This window comes from Apus apus, chromosome 2 (genome assembly GCF_020740795.1).
Source record: "Apus apus isolate bApuApu2 chromosome 2, bApuApu2.pri.cur, whole genome shotgun sequence".
NCBI classification, from domain to species: Eukaryota; Metazoa; Chordata; class Aves; order Apodiformes; family Apodidae; genus Apus; species Apus apus.
In genome coordinates this window covers 156,941,618-156,959,888 of record NC_067283.1, presented here as the reverse complement: position 1 = coordinate 156,959,888, position 18,271 = coordinate 156,941,618, and the positions used below count along the sequence as shown (strand labels likewise).

The following is an 18,271-nucleotide window of genomic DNA, read 5'->3' as shown; positions in this document are numbered from 1 at the left end:
GATCCCAGCCCAGGTTCTCCCTGGGCACCACCTGATCAGTGCCACCCTGTGGGTATTTCTGTTCCCCTCCTTCTGTAGCTTTTTCCAGAGCTATTTGTTTTCCTTCAGTGGTGGGGAGGGTCTCTAAAAGTTCTTGGATATCCCCCCCCAGGGGGGTTAAGTGTCACCGTTACTGTTGGGAGCAGCCTGTGCACCCCCTTGGATCATCCCGACTCGGACCCACAGCCTGTTCTGACTTTAGCAGCTCCAGGGCTGCCACAGGGTCAGGCTCAGGCTCCGACCACCAACGATCCCATCTTCATTTTCTCTTTTGTCCTTAGAACGTCCAAAATGCCTTCCTAGTTTTCAAGGCTGCACCTGAGGGGCAGAAGGGATCTCCGTGGGATCAGCCGTGTCCAGACTGCAGCCCTAAGAGACCCACCACTGCTGCAACAACCACCCCTGCTCTCTGCCACATCAGTGTGTGTGACCTGGGCCCCTCACTTCAAGAAGGATCTTGAGGTGCTGCAGCAGGTTCAGAGGAGACAACAAGGTGGCTGGTGAAGGGACCAGAGGGGTCTTATAGGATGGGCTGAGGGAGCTGGGGTTGTTTAGACTGGAGAAGAGAGACTCAATGGGAACCTTATTGCTCTCTTCAACTACCTGAAGGAAAGTTGTGGTCAGGTGGGGTTGGGCTCTTTTTCCAGGCAACAAGCAACAAGACAAGAGGACATAGCCTGAAGCTGCTCCAGAGGAGGTTTAGGTTGGATATCAGGAAGCACCTCCTCACGGAGAGGGTGATCAGACATTGGGATGGGCTGCCCAGGGAAGTGGTGGAGGCACCGTCCCTGCAGGTGCTCCAGGAAAGGCTGGAGGTGGCACTTGGTGCCAAGGTCTGGGAATGTGGTGGTGTCAGGTCATAGACGGACTTGATGACCTTAAAAGTCTTTTCCAGCCTTGGTGATTCTGTGATTCTGTGAAACTTCCCCAGTGTAGTGCTGTGGTACCAGTGAAACCAACTATTTACAGCGGATGTTCCAAATTCCCCCCAAAATCTCTCTTTTCTAGCGTTGCCCATTGGAGTTGCTCCCTGCCTGGAGCTGCAGAGAATCCGCTGGAGTTCCCTGATCCACAGGTTGGGGGGTCCAGGTCACCCTGGGCAGACAAGAGGATCTGGGCAGGGCTCTGGGCAGGGACACCAGGAATGTTGTCCTCAAAGCAGGATCCATCAGCTGCTGGGCAAGGAGCAGACCCACGGGCAGGGTGGGCAGACCTGGAGTCACCTCCAGTTGAGCCGAGGGGTCGCACAGAGCCAGCTCAGCTCCTTGAAGCTCAGGAGCTGCTTTTGTCCACAGGAACACGTGCCCTACATTGGATCCCATCCCTGGAACACGGGATTAGCTGCCTGGTTCTTCACTTCCATTGCTTAAAGATGTGACTGGGAGTGCTCCAGGAGTCAGGGGCTTCTTGTTAGCAGGGGTCACCCTGCTAGTGGGGGGTACTGCACTGTGCTAGAGAGACATGAGTGGGCTGCTGAGATGTTAATAGGGTGAGTGCAATTAATCAGTGTTCTCCCCCACAGTTCCCCAGGACATCTCCAGGAGTGTCTTTCCTGTCCCTTCCAAGTGATGGGACAAGAGGGAACAGCCTCAAGTTGTGCCAGGGGAGGTTGAGGTTGGATCTGGGGAACAATTCCTTCCTGGCAAGGGTTGTCAGGGCCTGGCCCAGGCTGCCCAGGGCAGGGGGGAGTCCCCATCCCTGAAGGGATTTCCAAGCCCTGGAGATGGTGCTGAGGGACATGGGGCAGTGGTGGCCTTGGCAGGGCTGGGGGAATGGGTGGGCTGGAGGACCATAAAGGGCTTTTCCAACCAGAACCATTCTCTGATTTAATCTCCATCCCCCTTCTGCAGTGCTTCCAGGAACCCCAGAACCAGCCCCCCAAGAACTGAAGCCCACCCAGTAGCCCCTCACCCCCCGGTGGGCAGCGGCACCAGCCCGTCCAGCCAGTGCTGGTACTGGTGGTGGCAGGGAAAGAAGATCTGGAGCCATCGGGGGTGAACAAGACGGAGGTTTATTAACAGCAGGAGCTGGAGCCCTGGGATGGGGCAGGGAGGCGCCTTGGCCGCGCAGGGAAGGGGCCGGGACCCCCACTGTGGGGCAGGGATATGGGGGCTCGGGTGCGGGGAGGGGGCCGAGACCCCTGCTGTGGGGCAGGGAGGGGGCTCAGGCATGGGGAGGGGGCCAGGACCCCCACTGTGGGGCAGGAATGGGGAGGCTTGGGCATGGGGAGAAGACCGGGGCTCCACAGGGATGCTGCTTCAGTGACCAGTGCCCCCATGGGGACCCCCCTTTCCCACCCGGGTGGTCAGACCCCGCCCCCAGCCCAAGGAGGGGTCCGGGGGTCTCCGGTGCCGACCCTGCCGGTGCGGCTGGGGGGTGGGGCAGCGCGGGGGGTGCAGGACGGAGCAGGGGGCTCCAGTGGGGGGTTCAGTGCTTCCAGTCCTGGTTCCAGGCAGGGGGGAGGGAAAGGCCGTATTCACAGCAGGGGGAGCAGGGGGGCTGGGCAGGGGGCTGCAGGGGGGGTGCAGGTGGGGACAGAGTTGTCACCCAGGGACCCTCCCACCGGGGGTGCCCACCCCCCAAGTCCCCGGTGGGAAAAATAAACTCTTAAGGGCAGAACCGACAAGGGGTGTGGGAACAGGGAACACTGAACGGAACCGGCTACGAGGCGGGGGCACGGTCCGGGAGGCTGTGGGGGGCAGGGGTCCCGGGGGGTGGGGGGTCACTCCTTGGCCCGGCCAATGATGGCCAGGATGTAGAGGAAGATGTTGATGATGTCGGTGTAGAGGTTGAGCGCTGCAAACACGTACTCCTCGGGGCTCAGCGCCAGCTGCTTGTTCCCCAGGATCAGCTGCGTGTCCACTGCCAGGAACTGTGGGGGGGCGGGGGCTGGGGGCACCCACGGACACGGGGGCACCCCACAGACACACAAACACCCCGCGACTGTGGTGCCTGCCCCCTGTCACACCCCAGCTAGGCCCGGGCCCTGTGTCCCCCCATCCACAGCAGAGACACCAGAGATCCTGGCTCAGCCCCACCCTGGATCCCAGGTCAGCCTCCCCAGGAGATCCCAGCCCAGCTCCCAGGATTCTGGCTCACCCCCCAAATCCCAGCTCATCTCCCAGATCCCAGCTCATTCCCCAAATCCTGGCTCATCCCCTGAATTCTAACTCATCCCCCAAATCCTGGCTGATATTCCAGATCCCAGCTCATCCCCTGATCCCAACTCAGCCCCCTGGATCCTGGTTGATCCCCTAGATCCCAGGTTATCGCCCAATCCCCTCTCATCCCCCCCACATCGTGGCTGATTCCCCTCTGGGATCCCATCTGATCCCTGCAGATCCCTGCTGATCCCCAGAACCCAGCTCATTCTCACCAGGGATCCTGGTTCATCCCTGCCAGAGATCCCAGCTGATCCTTGTGGATCCCAGGTACTCCCCAGATCCCATCTAAGCCTGGTTCCAGGCTCATCCTCTGGGATCCCAACTGATCCCCCTGGATCCCAGCTGTTCCCCTTGGTTCCTGGCTCATCCCCCAGGACCCCAGCTGCTCCCCCCTGGATCCCAGCCGATCCCACTGGATCCCAGCTGCTCTCCAGATCCCCACTGATCCCCCTGGTTCCCAGCTCATTCCCTGGGATTTCAACTGATCCCCCCAGATCTCAGCTCATCCCCCAGGATCCACTGGACTCACGCAGGTGAAGAGCAGGGCCCCCAGGGAGGCGTAGACAATGTCCACGATGCGGTTCCGGATAAAGATGCAGAGGATGGAGAAGAGGATGAGGACGACGAGGCAGATGATCAGCACACCCCGGCACGAGGTGAAGTCGTACTTGGTCTGGGGGGGAATTGAGGAGGGGTCATATGCCCTGCTGGAGCCCCCAGCCCCAGGCAGTGGGGGGTTCACCTGGTTCAGAGCCCCCGGCCCCACTGTGGAGCTGTGGGTCATACACCCCACTTGGAGCCCCCCACCATAGACCCTGGGGGGCTTGTATGTCCTGCTTGGAGCCTGCAGCCCCATGATCATGTACCCCATTTGGAGCCCCCAGCCCCACCATAGAGCCAGGGGAGTCATACACCCAGTTTGAAGCCCCCAGCCCCACCACTAAGCCAGGGAGGTTACATGACTGGTTTGGAGCTCCCAGACCCACCATGGGGCCACACAACTGGTTCAGAGCCCACAGCCCCAGCTGGGGGGGGGCATACACCTGCTTTGGAGCCCCCAGCCTCAGGGTCATGTGCCTACTTTGTACCCCCCAACCCATCTAAGAACTGGGGGGGTCATAGGCCCAGTTCAGAGCCCCCTCCCCAGCTGTCTGTGTGTCCCCCGGGCCGACCTGCAGAGAGAAGATGACGACAGTGAAGCAGACGACGACGGTGATGCCGACGGCCATGATGACGGCTTCAGTGTCGTAGAAGCTGGCGATCATCCCCACCATGTAGGACAGGCTGACAGTCAGGATGGACTGGGGGGCAGAGGGACAACCTGTCACACCAGCTCCCCCGGGTCCCCCCTCTCCTGTTGGTCCCCACCGCCCAGTGACGCCCCCGGAACAGGATCACGGGATCGTCACAGTTGGAAAAGATCTCCAGGATCACTGACTCCAACCGCCCACCCGGGGGAAAAACCAAACCACCAACACTGTCACATCTCAGGGCTGCTGGAGCATGTCCTGGAGCGCCATGTCCACATGTTCCTTGAACCCCTCCAGGGATGGGGACTCCCCCCTGCCCTGGGCAGCCTGGGCCAGGCCCTGACAACCCTTGCCAGGAAGGAATTGTTCCCCAGATCCAACCTCAGCCTCCCCTGGCACAACTTGAGGCCGTTCCCTCTTGTCCCAGGGCTTGTTCCTGGGGAGCAGAGCCCGACCCCCCTGGCTCCAACCTCCTCTCAGGCAGCTGCAGAGCCAGCAGGTCTCCCCTCAGCCTCCTTTGCTCCAGGCTCAACACCCCCAGCTCCCTCAGCTGCTCCTCACAAGTTCTCCAGCCCCTTCTCCTTCTGCTCCAGCCCCTTCCCCAGTTCCACAGCCCTTCTCTGGACACACTCCAGCCCCTCCGTGTCCCTATTCTCATCCGAAACTGACCCCAGGATTCAAGGTGCAGCCCCACCAGTGCCCAGCACAGAGGGACAACCACCTCCCTACTCCTGCTGGCCACACTATTCCCAACGCAGGCCAGGATGCTGATGGCCTTCTTGGCCCCCCGGGCACATGCTGGCTCACGTTCCATGGGCTGTCCAGCAGCCCCAGCTCACCAGGGCCACCAGGTTCCAGGGGTGCTTGCGACGGAAGTCCCCGCAGCAGCTGAGGACGATGAGGGAGATGAAGAAGACAGCGTAGGACACGTAGTAGGTCCAGACATTGCGCTGCACGAAGCCCCGCACGCCCTTGGCGAAGGTGAAGACGGCCACGAAGGCGAAGGTGACACTCAGCTGCAGGGTCAGCACCAGGAACACCTGGGGGACGGGCAGGGGTCACGGGAGGGTCCCTTGAGCACCCCTCCCCCGGTGCCCCCCGGCCCGGCGTGGCCCCACCTTGCGGATGAAGGCCTGACGGATGCTCTTGTCATCCCAGTGCGCGGAGGGGAAGTCCTGGTTGTCATAGTAGGAGGGTGGCCCATCCTCGTGGTAGGTGCTGTGCAGAGGGGCTGTGGAAGGGGTTAGAGGGGGTGAAGAGGGCTGCGGGGGGGCTGCCTGCACCAAGCCCCCGCCGGGGCGGCCGCTCACCCACGCGGATGCCGGCGGGGCCGGGTCTCCAGGGCCAGAAGTGGGGCCTGGCTCCGTCTGGCGCCGACGGCAGAGGAGAGAGGGGGCCTGAGGTGGCCAGGGGGGGCCCGGAGGGGTCCCCAGGCAGACCCTGTGCCCCCCAAAGCCCAGCGTGCCCACCAAACCCACAGCTCCAGGCAGCGACCCCTCACCCATGAGCCGAGGCCCCCCCAGGGCACCCCCTCGGGGCTGGGCTCGGATTTGAGGGCCCCCAGGGCAGCCCCCCCCAGGGGCACTCTGAGCCAGGCTGCTCCCTTGAACTCCACCCAAAATACTGACAAAATGGGCCTCCCTCTCCTGTGAACCCCCCCCCCCAGCACCCACCACAGGGGGTGACCCCCCCCCCCTTACCCCTCATAGAGGCCTCCCAGCCCCCCCCAGCTCCATTACTCACAGTCTTGGTCTCCAGGGACCATGGGCTGCGGCTGGGCGTAGGGTGGCTGGGCATAGGGACCCCCGGGGTACGGCCCCGGCATGGGGTACGGCCCGGGGGGGTAGGGCCCTGGGGGGGGGTAGGGCCCCGGGGGGGGGTAGGGCCCCGGCCCCTGCGGGAAGCCTGGCTGGGCATAGGGTGCGGGAGAGAACTGGGGCTGGGGGTATGGGGCAGGGGGGTAGGGGGGCTGCGGGTAGGCCGGGGGGGCTGTGGGCTGCTGCCCCGGGAAGCCCTCGCCCCCCACCAGGAAGCTCTTCTCGTGGGACATCCTGCCCCCCCTCGGCTGGCGTCTGCCGCTGTCCTGTGGGGAGGGGAGAGAGGGGCGGTCAGGCCCGGCACCCCCGCCTTCCCCAGCACCACCGCTGACCGCAGCCCCCCCGCCGTCACCCCCTCTCACTCCCCGGTAACCATCCTCTAGCCATAACCCCCTCATCATCCCGCGCCATCACTCCCCCCAGCCCCTCCCTCTGCCCCAGGCAGTCCTGGGGGTCCCAGACCCACCCCCGCCCCACACCGGGGGTCCCCGTCCCCCCCGGCGCAGCCCCGCGGGGGTCCCGGCTCGCACAAGATGGCGGCCCCGGCGGCAGGGCCGTTGCCATGGCAACACCCCCAGGCCCCGGGCCCGGCGAACGGGGCCGGGGGGGGGGGGTCTCTGCCCCCGCTGCCGGCGACCACCCCAGCACGGCGGCTGCGGAGCGACCCACCGGCCCCGGCACCCACGGGCGAACCGGACCCGCACCGCCGTGACCCACGGCCCGACCCAGGGCAGAGCGGCTTTCCCCGGGGCGCCGGGCCCCGCCGGCCGCGGGGGGAGCCGCAATTACACAACGCGGGCCCGGCCGCGGCCTGGCGCAGGGCTGGCAACCGCCCCGCAGCCCCGGCCAAGCCCTGTGCCAGCCCCCGCCGCGCCGGAGCCGGAGCCGCTGCCGCAGCGTCGCTGTCCCCGGGCACGGGGCCGCCCGCGGCCGCTGCCAAGGCCGGGTCCGGCCAAGCGACAGCCCCGGCCGGTGGCGCAACCGAAGCCAGCGCCCGCGTGACGGCCCGGCCCGGTGCCACCGGGGGGGGGATGGAGTCGGCCCTGCAGCACCGCGGCTGCGGGCACCGACCCCCCCTCGGCACCGGCTCACGGGGAGCGCCGAGGGCGGATGGAACGCCCGGGGAAGGGGCAGCGGCCCTGGGGGCACCCCACGCAGCGGACACCCCACCGGGGGGCACCGCACTGAGGGGCTGAGAGTGCCCGTGGCACGGGGGGCACCCCCCGCGGCGGAACAAGGCTGCCCGCGGCAGGGGGGTCCCCCCGGACGGGGAGCACAAGCAGCACGGAGGGGCGCGCCGCGGGGGGTGCGCCCAACATGGCGGTCACCCCCGCGGGGTGCGGGGTGCGGGGGGGTCCCCCCCCAGGTTATTCCCGGCAGCCCCGTTAAGCCGCTTTGCCCTGACGCGCGGCCTATTTCTGGCACCACAATCCTAATCCCCTCACGCTGTCCCGGGGGGGCGCCCACTCGCGGTCCCCCCCGCTCTGTCCCCCCCCCCCAGCCCCCGGGCCCGCACTGCGGGGTCCCCGCTCCGCCCCCCGCGGAATGCGGCAGCTCGAAGAAGGGGGAGAACCGCGCTCGTGGGCGGCGCAGGGGCCTGCCGGGACCCTCTCGCCCCCACCGGGATACCCGCCTTCCCCCGGGCGCCCCCCGGCGCAGCCCCCCAGCCCCGCTCACCGTGCGGCGCCCCCGGTTCCGCTCCGCGCCGGGCGGGGCCTGCCGAGGGGCGGGGCCTACGTGTGGGCGGGGCTAGGAGGGGGCGGGGCTTCCTCCAAGAGGGCTCGGGGGCAACGAGAGGTGCGCTCCGCCCCTCGGTGGGCGGGGATTAACGGAGGGGCGTGGCCTGCCGGGAGGGGCGGGGCCTGAGCCAAAGGGGCTGCTGCGGGTCACGCGCGGGGCCCCCACCCGTCACGGGGCCCTGTCCACGGCCACGCCCCCGGCCACGCCCCCGGCCACGCCCCCGGCCACGCCCCTTCCCGGTCCCGTCCGGTTTCGGTTTCGTTGCTGCGCTGGGGGCGGAGCTCGGCAGCGCCCGGTGCGTGGGGGGGCCCGGCTCCAGGGTGGGGGGTCCTGCCCCGCGGCTCGAGAGGTCCCTGGGCCGCAGGTGTGGGTCTGGGGGGGGGTCCTGCCCCGCGGCTGGGGGTCCCCGGGCTGAGGCCACGGGCGGGCCTGCCCCGGTGTGTGGGGCTGCGGGGAGTCCTGCCCCACGGCCCAGGGCGGACCCTGCCGCGGGGTTGTGGGGGGTCCTGCCCCGCGGCTGGGTGTGGGGCTGTGGGCGGGAGTCTTGCCCCACAGCTCTGGGGGATCCGGCTTCGTGGCAATGGGGGGTTCTGGCCTGCGGCTGTGGGGCTGGTGGGGGGTGCAGCCTCGGAGGTGTGGGGCTGGGTGGTCCTGCCCCACGGCGGGGGGCTGGCCTGGGCTGGGATGAGTGTGGGGGCACCAGAGGGTCCTTGGTCCGGAGATGCAGGGCTGCACGTGGGGCTTGGGGTCTCGCGTGGGTGTGAGGTGGTCCTTGTTCCAGGGGGACGCGCTGGGGGGGCACCTCGAAGGGGATGACCCCCCCCCACCCCAATGTGCGTGTGCCGGCAGGATGGCAGAGGTGGGCCCGGTGCCGGAGAGGGGCCCGGTGCCGGAGGGGGAGGGGGCGGTGCTGGAGGTGAGAGCCCCCCCCCAGCTGGAGGAGGAGGTGCTGGTCCTGTACTTCGAGAGCCGGCGGCGCTCGGGGGGGGGGCCCGGTGCGGAGCTGCCAGCGCCTCGGCCCCCTCCTCTTTCTCACCTTCGAGAGTCCCCAGGGTGAGAACTGAGATGGGCCGGGGGGGTTCCCGGTCTCTGCTGGGATGGTGTGTGGGGGGGTTCCTGTCTCCACTGGGAGCACTGGAGTGGGGTGAGGGGGTCCCCATTCCCCACTGGTTCACTGGCATGAGCGGGAAATTAGGCTGGGGGTGGCACTGGCAGTACTGGGATAGGGGGTGGGGTGTCCCAAATCTTCACTGGGAGCATTGGGATGGGGGGCAGGATGTCCATAATCCCCACTGGGAGCACTGGGATGGGGTGGGCGTCCCGGTGGGGGTGGGCTGGGGCGCTGTGCCCCCCAGTGACACCATGCCCCTCCCATGCAGATGCTGAGAACATCCTGGCCCGCGGCACCCACCAGCTGGGGGGGGTCTATCTGGGGGTGTGCCGGGCCCCCCCTTGGGATCCCTCCCACCTGCTGCTGGGGGGCTTGGACCCCCAGACCCCCACTGAGCTGCTGGAGCCACGCCTGGAGCCCCTACTGGGCCGCCCCCACAGCACCTTCGAGTTGCACCGGGGCCCCGCGCCCGGCTGGGGGCTGCTGCACCTGCAGGACCCCCTCACACCCCCAGGTGGGCACAGGGGGCCTGGGTGGGGGGGTGTTGGTTTTGGGGTGCAGGTAGTCAGCAGCAGGGACCACCAGGGTGGTGTTTTGGGGTCCAGGGTCTGTGGTGCAGAGCTGGTGCTAGGACACCCAGGGTAGTGGTTTGGGGTGTGGGGTCTGTAGCACTGCTCAGTGACCTGGATCACCAGAGTGGCATTTTGGGGGCTGGGGTCTTGGCAGCTGGGCCCCCCAGGGCAGTGGTTTAGGGTCTGGGGTCTGTGGCACTGCCCAGTGACCAGGACCACCAGGGTGGCATTTGGGGCCCGGGTGCCCAGTGGTCCCGGCTGGTGTTGGGGTCCAGCCAGGGGTGACTCTGTGGGGCTGCTCGTGGTTCCCCTCGGTGCTGGGGTCGGTGGGGCTGGGGTCCCCAGGCGCCCCTGGCGTCACCAGCACCGCGCTCCCGGCAGAGCTGGCGGCGGCGCAGCAGCGGGCAGGGGGGTGTGCGCTGGCCCTGCTGCGGGTGCCGCAGACCCCCAGCCTGCTGGTGCGGGCCGAGGTGCCAGCGCTGAGCCCCGACCTGCTCGAGCTCTACTTCGAGAACCGGCGCAGCGGCGGCGGCAGCGTCCAGCAGGTGCAGCTGCTGCCGGGAGGGCGGGCGGCCATCGTCACCTTCCAGGAGCTGGCAGGTGAGGAGGGGGCTGGGGAATGGGGGGTGAGTGGGACATGCAGGACCCCCGGCGTTGCCACGCTTGACCACGGCTGCCGGTCCTTCCTGTCCTCCTGCAGCAGCGCAGCGGGTGCTGCAGAGACCACACCGGCTGCAGGACACAGCACTGGCCCTCGCCCCCCACTACCCCTTCCTGGGGATGATGGAGGGGGACACGGAGCCCCCATCACCAGACAAGGAGCCCCCGCCACCAGACACAGACCCCCCGACAGACACAAAGGACCTTCTGCCAGCAACTACAGACCCCTCGACGGACACCGGCCCCCAGACAGACATGGACCCCCCACCAGACACAGCCCCTGTCACCCCCTCAGCCCCTGCCATCCCTGCAGAGCCACTGACACCAACTCCAGCTGCCATTTCCAGTGCTACCGGTGACCCAGAGGGTCCCAAGGAGGTGGCGTGGGATGAGGTGGTGGTGGTGGCAGAGCCAGGTGCCCTGCGGTACCTGCAGCAGCACTACCAGGACCTGCTGGGCAGCATCCCTGAGGCCTCAGTGCTACCGCTGGAGGGGGGGGACGTCTCCGGGTTCAGGGTGAGCTGTGGGCGAGGGGGTGGGTGGGGGTCCCACAGGGGTGCTCACCTGCCGGCAGGGCCAGGGACTGCTTACCATGGCAGCACCGTGGTGAGCAGCCCCTGGCCCTCGCCGGCAGGTGAGCGGGGAGACAGAGCAATGCCGGGCAGCCGCCGAATTCCTGCAGAGCCTCCTGGGAACCGTGGGCACGTGGCCGGTCACCCTGCAGTTCCCCGGTGTCGCCCGGTTCCTGAGGGATGAGGCTGGGCAGAAACTCCTCCAGCAGCTGGAAAAGCGCTTCCAGTGCGTTATCGACTTGGATGGTGTCTCCTGGAGCCCCCCAGACCCCCAGGTATGGGTGGGGGTGGCAGTGGTATCACTGTGGTCTGTATGGTGAAGGTGATGGTCTCCTGGTTCTCTGTCCCTGCAGCAGGAGCTGGTGGAGCTGCTCCCACCACGATGCCATCAGGACCCCCTGCCACCTCAGTCCTGGCATCAGGACCTGCCTGATGATGCCAGTGGTGCCGATGGAGATGGTTTTCAGTCCAGCATAGGTGAGAGTGGCAGGGGGTGAGGGACGTGCTGGCACCAGTGGTACTGGTGCCATGGTGGGAAGGTGCCACAGTGGGAGGGTGCCATGGTAGGAGGGTGACATGACATGGTGGGAGGGCGACATGGTAGGAGGATGCTGCATTGGGAGGATGCTGCAGTGGGAGGGTGCTGGGACCACCAGTTGTTCCCCCACACCATGGTGAGTCCTGGTGGTTGACACCCAACCTCTCCTGACAGAGGAGATCAAGGAGCTGCTGGCTGCGCTGCGCCCTGGTGATGGTGATGGGGATGCTGGTGACATTGTGAGCTGGAAGCAGGACCCCGACGCTGAACCTCCCACCGTGGGTGACGATGGCACTGAGGACATGGTCTGGGGCGAGTGGGGGTTCGGGGTGCAGGAGGAGAACGAGGAGGAGGAGGAGGCGCAGATTGTCCTGGCCATCCAGCGCTCCATGGACGCGGAGCGGCTTGAGGAGGAGGAGCTGGCACGTGCCACTGCGCTGTCCCTGCACTCCTACCAGGAGGAGGAGGCCGAGGCCGGCGGGCTGCTGGCCGCACTGGAGGCCTCGCTGGAGGAGGCTCTGCCGGCGGCGGACACGGCGCAGGTGACGGTGTTCTCGGCACAGGACGCAGCGATGGTACCGGCGGAGCTGGAGCGGGTGCTGGCTGGGCAGCTGCGGGCCGAGGAGGTGCCGAGCGAGCGGCTGTGGGCACTGCCGGGCTCGTGCCGGCACCTCCTGGCGCTGCTGCAGCGCCGGCACGCTGTGCGCCTCTGCCTGCGCCCCGGCACCGCCACGCTGCACGGCTTCGCCCCCTACACCGCCGCGGCCGCGCGCGACCTCCAGCACCTGCTCCAGTGCCTGCCGGAGCCAGAGGGTGGTCCTGGTAACGCCACTGCCACCAGCACCTGCTGGGTGCGCTGGGATCCCTCTGGCACTGCTGTCCCCTACAGCCCCGAGGCCGTGGCACTGCTGGAGCGGGCCTGGCAGTGCCGGCAGCGCCGGCTGGACCTGCTGCGGGACGGACGGCCCGTCACCGTGGACCTGCAGCGCATGGAGGAGTTCGACATCGGCAGCGCCCGCGCCAGCCCTGTGTCCCGCAGCCGGCCCCCCACCGAAAGCGCCCGGCGCCTGCTCGGTGCGTCCGGGGTTGATGCCGTGGGGTGGCCGTGGGGTCGATGCTGTGGGGTGATGCTGTGGGGTGATGTCATGGGGTGTCCATGGAGCAATGCCTTGGGGTGATGCCACGGGGTGTCCATAGGGCGATGCTGTGGGGTGATGCGATGGGGTGATGCGATGGGATGTCCGTAGGGTGATGCCGTGGGGCAATGCCATGGGGTGATGCCCGTCGCTGTCTTTGGCAGCTGGCCCCCAGTGGACAGTGCCTGGCACTGGCTCGGTGGGTGCCGTGGCACCGGCACAGGATGGTGCTGTGGGGCCAGTCCTGCCCCACCACTGTGTCCCCTGCCCTGCACTCACCACCGCAGTGTCCAGCAGAGCTGGGGTTGCCAGGGCTGGAGGAGGAGGAGGTGAGGCTGCTGCCGCTGGCCGAGAGCTCGGAGGAGTTCCGTGACACCATCCGGCACTTCTACGGGACGCTGCAGGAGCTGCACAACCGGATCAGCATTGTCCAGGTGTGGGGGGCAGCGGGCCCTGCTGAGCTGTGCTGAGCTGTGCTGTGCCATGCCATGCTGAGCCATGCTGTGCTGAGGCATGCTGAGCTGTGCCATGCTCTTCTGTGCCATGCCAGACTGAGCGGTGCCATGCTGTGCTGTGCCATGCCATGCTAAGCCATGCTGTGCTGTGTCATTACTGAGCCATGCTGTGCTGAGCCTTGCTGTGCTGTGCTATACTGAGCCGTGCCGTGCCATACCACGCTAAGCCGTGCCGAGCTGTGCCATACTGTGTCAAGCCACAGCAGAGCCTGATGCTGCGATGCCACCACAGGTGCAGAAGCTGATCCACCCGCTGCTGTACCGGCAGTACCAGCTGAAGAAGGCCAGCATGGAGCGGGCCTGCGCCGGCGCCGCCGTGGAGCGCATCCTCTTCCACGGCACCACTGAGACCTCCAGCCGTGAGATCTGCCTGCACGGCTTCAACCGCAGCTTCTGTGGCAAGAACGGTGAGTACCAGGTCCCCATCCCCTGGTGCCAGAGCCAGGCGCTGGAGCCAGGTCCCAATCCCCTGGCACATACTCTCCTCAGTGCCAGAGCCATGTGGCAATCCCCTGATGCCAGAGCCAGGTCCCAATCTCCCAGCACACTTATCCCCCTGTTGCCAGCGCCAGGTGCTCATTCCCTGGCACATATGCCAGTGCTGGAGCTGGATGCCAATCCCCTGGTGCCAGAGCGAGGTGCTGGAGCCAGGTCCCAGTCCCTCGGCGCACTATCCCCCTGGTGCCGGAGCCGAGTGCTGATCCCCTGGCACATGCTCACCCTGGAGCTGAGTGCCAATTCCCCACAAAGCCAATTCCCCATCCCACTCCTCCTGGTGCCAGCGCTGGAGCCAGGTCGTGAGCGCCTGGCCCAGACTGACGGAGCCGGGTCCTGATCCTCCGGCACACTCTGCCTTCCGGTGCCAATCCCATGGCACACGCTTGCCCCGAGTGCTGATCCCCTAGCAGACTCTCCCCCCCGCGCTGATCCCCCATCCCACTCATCCCTGGTGCCGGCGCTGACCCCCCCTCACCCCCAGCTGCTCTCTATGGCCTCGGCGTGTACTTCGCGGTGGACGCGGCGGTCTCGGCACGGGAACAGTACTCGCCGTGCAGCGCCAACGGCACCAAGTTCATCTTCATGGCCAAGGTGCTGACAGGGCTGTTTGCCCGGGGGGGGCCAGGGCTGCGGGCACCCCCCCTGCGGGAAGGGGCCGGGGCCCCCCTGCGCTACCACAGCGTGGTGGACAACCCCCACCGTCCTGCCATCTTCGTCATCTTCAATGACACCCAGGCCTACCCACAGTACCTCATCACCTGCCGCTGCCGTGGGGCCCCCCACTCAGCCCCTCATGGCCCCTCTGAACCACTCTGAACCCCCCAAGCCCCCCCAGGATCCCCTGAGCCCCCAGCACCCTCTGTCCCCATGCACCAGCCCTGCCCCAGGGGGCTCAGAGGGTCCCTGCCCTGGAGGCTTGGAGCATAGGGGATTTCCCCCCAGAATCCCCACCCCTGGGATTCCCCCTCTTTCCACCCCCAGGAATGGGGAGTGGGACTTGTGGGTCACCAAATCAGAAGTGACCTCAAAAGAGGAAAACTGAATAAAGTTGGAGCTTTTCCCTGTGTCCAGGTGATTTGGGGGGCTGGGGATGGGAGGGAAGGGGGAGGGGAGTGGCTGCATTTCAGGGGTCCCAGAGCTGCTTCACAACTCGGGGGGGGGAGGAGGAGAGGGTGAGGGCAATGGCCACACAGGGCCCTGAGCTGGGGACCCACCTGTGGCTACTATGAACCCAGGGACATGGATCCCCTCAGCTCATCCCCTCCATCCTAGGACAGGGTCCCCTTTGTGCTCGGCCCCCCTATTGGTGCCCCCAGGTTTGTCCCCCCAGGGATGGGGTGTCCCCCTCCAGCTTGGTGTGGCACTGTGCTCTGCCAGCCCCAGGGACACTGGCACTGAGGGGGGGGGCTGTGCCAGGGCCAAGGGGAGGTTTATGGCATTGCCCACCCTGTGCTGCCAGTGCCTGCTTGGTACTGCCATCACCCACACATGCCAGCATCCCCCACTCGGTGCTGCCATTGCCCACCAGTGCTGGCATCGCCCACCCATTCCACAGTGTGGGCAGCCAGAATGCTCCAGAGCATCCTTCTGCTGCCTGCACCCTGCCTGCCCCTGCCTGTGCTGCCCCCTGGCCCCATCTGCAGCTGTGGGCAAGCTGTGGGGATGCAGGGGGTCCCCGGCCCCCCTGCTCTGTGTGGGCAGGACCCCCACGGGCAGCTGCGGCCTCAAGGTCATGGTCATGCCATGTCCAGTGCTGGCTGAGCTGTGACAGAACCCTCAGGGCAGGGGGTGCCAGATGCTGGGACCCTCAGGGTGAGGGGTGCCCCAGGGCAGGACCCCCGGCCCTGGCAGCCCCGTCCCACTCTCCAAGGTGCAGGCAGCTGCCTACAGCCCCCTGCAAGGCCTGGGTGGGGGACGGGGGGGTTATGCGGGGGGGGGTGCAGGCAGAGGGGGATGCAGGCAGGCAGGGGAAGGGCTATGGGAGCTGCTGGAGCCAGATTGAGGGTGCCAGGGGGGCCAGGGAGAGCTTGGGGACAGCCTGGGAACAGCCTGGGGACAACTTGGGGACATGGCCACCAGCTGGGCAGAGCACACCCCATGGCATTGTCCCCCACTGGGGTGGGGGGCAGGGGGGATGTGCGGATGTAGGGGACATGGGGACAAGGGGCACAGGATGCAGGGGACAGCGAGGATGCCAGGGACAGGGGGACACAGGGAACATGGGGGGCAGGGGGATGCCGGGGCAGGGCTGGCTGTCGGCCCGGCCCCCCCGTGTGCCAGCCCCAGCGTGACAACGCGCCGTGACGCCGGGGACAGGGACGTGGCGCCAGCACCGGGATCCCCGGCCGGGGAGAGGTGCCAGCCCCGGCACTCGCGTCACCACGGAGCCACTTGCCCGGTGCCGGGGACACGCCGGGACGAGAGGTGAGAGCCGGGGGATGCAGCGGCGGCTCCGGCACCGGCGGGTCCCGGGGGTCCCTCCAGGCGCCGGCCTGACCCGCGGCGAGCGCGGTGCTGCCGGTGCCAGCAGTGCCTGTGCCAGCAGTGCCGGACCTTTGTCCCCTGTGTCCGAGGGGCCCGTGGGGCCGCGCTGGGCGCTGAAAGGGGCCTTTGTCCTGCCGAGGGGACCGGCGCCGCGTGCTCCCGTGCTGGCACCGGCCCGTCACCGCCGTGCGGGCGGTGGTGCAGACACGGGTCCTGCCCGTCCGTCCTGCCGGAAGGACCCTCGGCCACACCGGGCAGGAGACACCAGGCGGGGGACACCGGCACACGGCGGAGCACGCCCTGCGGCAGGGACCCCGGTGAGATGGGGGGACCCTGCCCCCAGCGCCTCCCCTGCCAGGCCAGGTCGGGGTCCCTGGGGCCGCCGTGGGGCCGGCAGTGCCGAGGTCTGCGCTGGCGGTTGGGCACGTGTAGGTCCCGCTGCGGCGGTGCCACGGGCTCGGGTGGGTGCTGTGCCGTGGGCGGGGGGCATCAGGAGCTCCCAGAAGGACTGGGGGCGACTGGGAGGGGCTGGGAAGGGCTGGGGAGCACTGGGAGGGACTGGGGGGCACGAGGCCAGTGTGCCAAGTAAGCCAGCACAGCACGACAAGCACCCGCAGCCCAGCAACCCGCGGCAACCCCACGCGTGGGGGTGGGGCAGGGCTGGGGGTGCTGAGCCGCCCTGGTGCTTGTGTGCGTGTGTTTGTTCACACACGTGTGCACGCCAGTGCTTGTGCTTGCATGTGTTGGCAGGGCTGGGGACACGCGTGTTTGTGTCTGTCCGTGCCTGTGGGTCCCTGCGTCTGCACACACGTGCACACAGCGGGCGGTGTTTCCACACAGGTTTTTGGGCAGAGATGCGTGTGCACTGTCATGTGTGTGCACTGCGTGTGTGCTGATGGTGTGTGCACGTGCGCACGGGGCAGATGGGCACGTGTGTGCAGTTGTGCATCGCCAGGTGCACGCGTGTGCCTGAACACACACAGATCCGTTCACTGCCTGTGCACACGCGTGTGCACGCACACCCGTGTGTGTCTTCGGCACCGCGGGGCCTCCCGGCCCCGTCCCGGATCCGGCAGGCGTGCCGAGGGCAGGGCCGCGCTCACCGGCTGCCGGGGCCGGTCCCGCCTGTGCCGGCGGCTGCGGGCGGGTGTTGGCGTTGGGCCCGTGCCCGGGGGTCCTGGCGTCCCCCGGTGGCGGTTCTGTCAAAGACTGTGGCCTCCTGCCCCGGCACCCCCCCGGCACCAGACCGCTCCCGGGGTCCCGGGGTGTCCCGGGGGGTCCCGGCTGTCCCTCGCTGCCGCCCCTGCTTGTGCCCGGTACCGCAGCGGCACTTGGCCCAACCGGGGGGACTTGGCCGGTGGGCACTGCCCGGGTTGGGGGGACACCCGGTGAGGGGGCTTGGCCCTGCCCTTGACCCCACCCTGGACCCTGCCCTGCCCCTGCCGGCAGCTGCCGCTCCAGGCCGGTGAGGGCAGAGGGTGCCCCCCCAGGACCCGGGATGTGTGGGGCTGGGGTGGCCGTGGGGCTGGGGGGAGCCCCAGGGGTCAGGATCTCGGGCAGTGCTGGGGGATTCACCTGCCTGGGAGGGGAGTTCCTCACCCAGCGGGGGGGGTGGGGTGGACGGGGGGGGTTAACCCCTTCCTCGCCGAATGCTCGTGCAGGGTTAACCCCCCCCACCCCCCCGCCGGCTGCAGCGGTCCCGAGGGTGCGGGTGGGGATGTGAGATAGGGCCCCCCCAGCCCCGCCCCCCCGCGCCCCGCCCCCCTCTTCCCGCGCCGCTGCAGGAGCAGCCGGTGCCGGTGCGGGCGGAGCCTCCGGTGCGGTGCGGGTGAACCCCCCTCCGTCGGTGCCGGTGCAGCCTCCCCGCCCCGGTCGAGCCCCCCCCCCCCGGTCATGCCCCCCCCGCCCGCTTCGGCGGACAACGCGGCGCTGGGTGAGTGCGGGCGGGGGCGGGACCGGAGTCGAGGCGGGGGGGGCTGTGCTGCAGGAGCGGGGGGGGGGGATGCACCGAAGTGAGGGGGGTCTTTGCTGCAGCGTCTGTGGGATGCGGGGGGGCCGTGGTGCAGGAGCCGGGGAAGTCTGGAGGGGCAGCGGCGGGGGGGGCTGCGCTGCAGGAGCAGGGGGGCTGTAGGTCGGGGTGTCAGTGGTGCAGGAGCCGGGGGGGCTGGGGGTGGC

General features: G+C 68.1%; 3 protein-coding genes across 4 annotated transcripts in view; 2 read left to right on the top strand and 1 right to left on the bottom strand.

Annotated features, from left to right (window-relative positions):
- Positions 1 to 2,029: 2,029 nt before the first annotated feature.
- Positions 2,030 to 8,006, bottom strand: GRINA (glutamate ionotropic receptor NMDA type subunit associated protein 1). Of its 2 annotated transcripts, XM_051611436.1 has the most exons (8): positions 7,948 to 8,006; positions 6,197 to 6,536; positions 5,764 to 5,820; positions 5,572 to 5,684; positions 5,293 to 5,493; positions 4,376 to 4,504; positions 3,733 to 3,876; positions 2,030 to 2,911 (listed from the first exon to the last, which is right to left on the bottom strand). In XM_051611436.1, the coding sequence occupies exons 2-8, from the start codon at positions 6,501 to 6,503 to the stop codon at positions 2,762 to 2,764; spliced, it is 1,101 nt and encodes a 366-aa protein (XP_051467396.1). In that variant the 5' UTR covers positions 6,504 to 6,536; positions 7,948 to 8,006; the 3' UTR covers positions 2,030 to 2,761. The 2 variants fall into 2 exon arrangements, with proteins under 2 accessions (XP_051467396.1, XP_051467397.1); XM_051611437.1 differs by lacking the exon at positions 5,764 to 5,820.
- On the top strand, positions 7,588 to 14,671 carry PARP10 (poly(ADP-ribose) polymerase family member 10). Its single transcript, XM_051610318.1, has 12 exons — positions 7,588 to 7,614; positions 7,772 to 8,007; positions 8,945 to 9,063; positions 9,390 to 9,635; positions 10,075 to 10,293; positions 10,394 to 10,869; positions 10,988 to 11,200; positions 11,279 to 11,402; positions 11,638 to 12,537; positions 12,897 to 13,033; positions 13,347 to 13,521; positions 14,094 to 14,671. The coding sequence occupies exons 1-12, from the start codon at positions 7,588 to 7,590 to the stop codon at positions 14,426 to 14,428; spliced, it is 3,207 nt and encodes a 1,068-aa protein (XP_051466278.1). The 3' UTR covers positions 14,429 to 14,671.
- A 3,318-nt stretch (positions 14,672 to 17,989) lies between these two features.
- Positions 17,990 to 18,271, top strand: part of PLEC (plectin) — a 4,105-nt gene continuing 3,823 nt past the window's right edge. Inside the window, exon 1 of the mRNA XM_051610317.1 lies at positions 17,990 to 18,029. Coding sequence (XP_051466277.1) covers positions 17,990 to 18,029 — 40 coding nt within the window. The remainder of the gene's footprint in view (positions 18,030 to 18,271) is intronic.

Bases quoted from the DNA above. Each gene is read 5' to 3' on its own strand.
- GRINA (XM_051611436.1), bottom strand. From the start codon at position 6,503: ATGTCCCACGAGAAGAGCTTCCTGGTGGGGGGCGAGGGCTTCCCGGGG. The intron at 5,685-5,763 runs GTGAGCGGCCGC...CCCCTTCCACAG, and splicing joins CCCCGCCGGCATCCGCGTGG to CCCCTCTGCACAGCACCTAC. The intron at 2,912-3,732 runs GTGAGTCCAGTG...GCCCCCCCACAG, and splicing joins GGGCCCTGCTCTTCACCTGC to TTCCTGGCAGTGGACACGCA.
- PARP10 (XM_051610318.1), top strand. From the start codon at position 7,588: ATGGCGGTCACCCCCGCGGGGTGCGGG. The intron at 10,870-10,987 runs GTGAGCTGTGGG...CCTCGCCGGCAG, and splicing joins GGGACGTCTCCGGGTTCAGG to GTGAGCGGGGAGACAGAGCA. The intron at 12,538-12,896 runs GTGCGTCCGGGG...AGTGTCCAGCAG, and splicing joins AAGCGCCCGGCGCCTGCTCG to AGCTGGGGTTGCCAGGGCTG.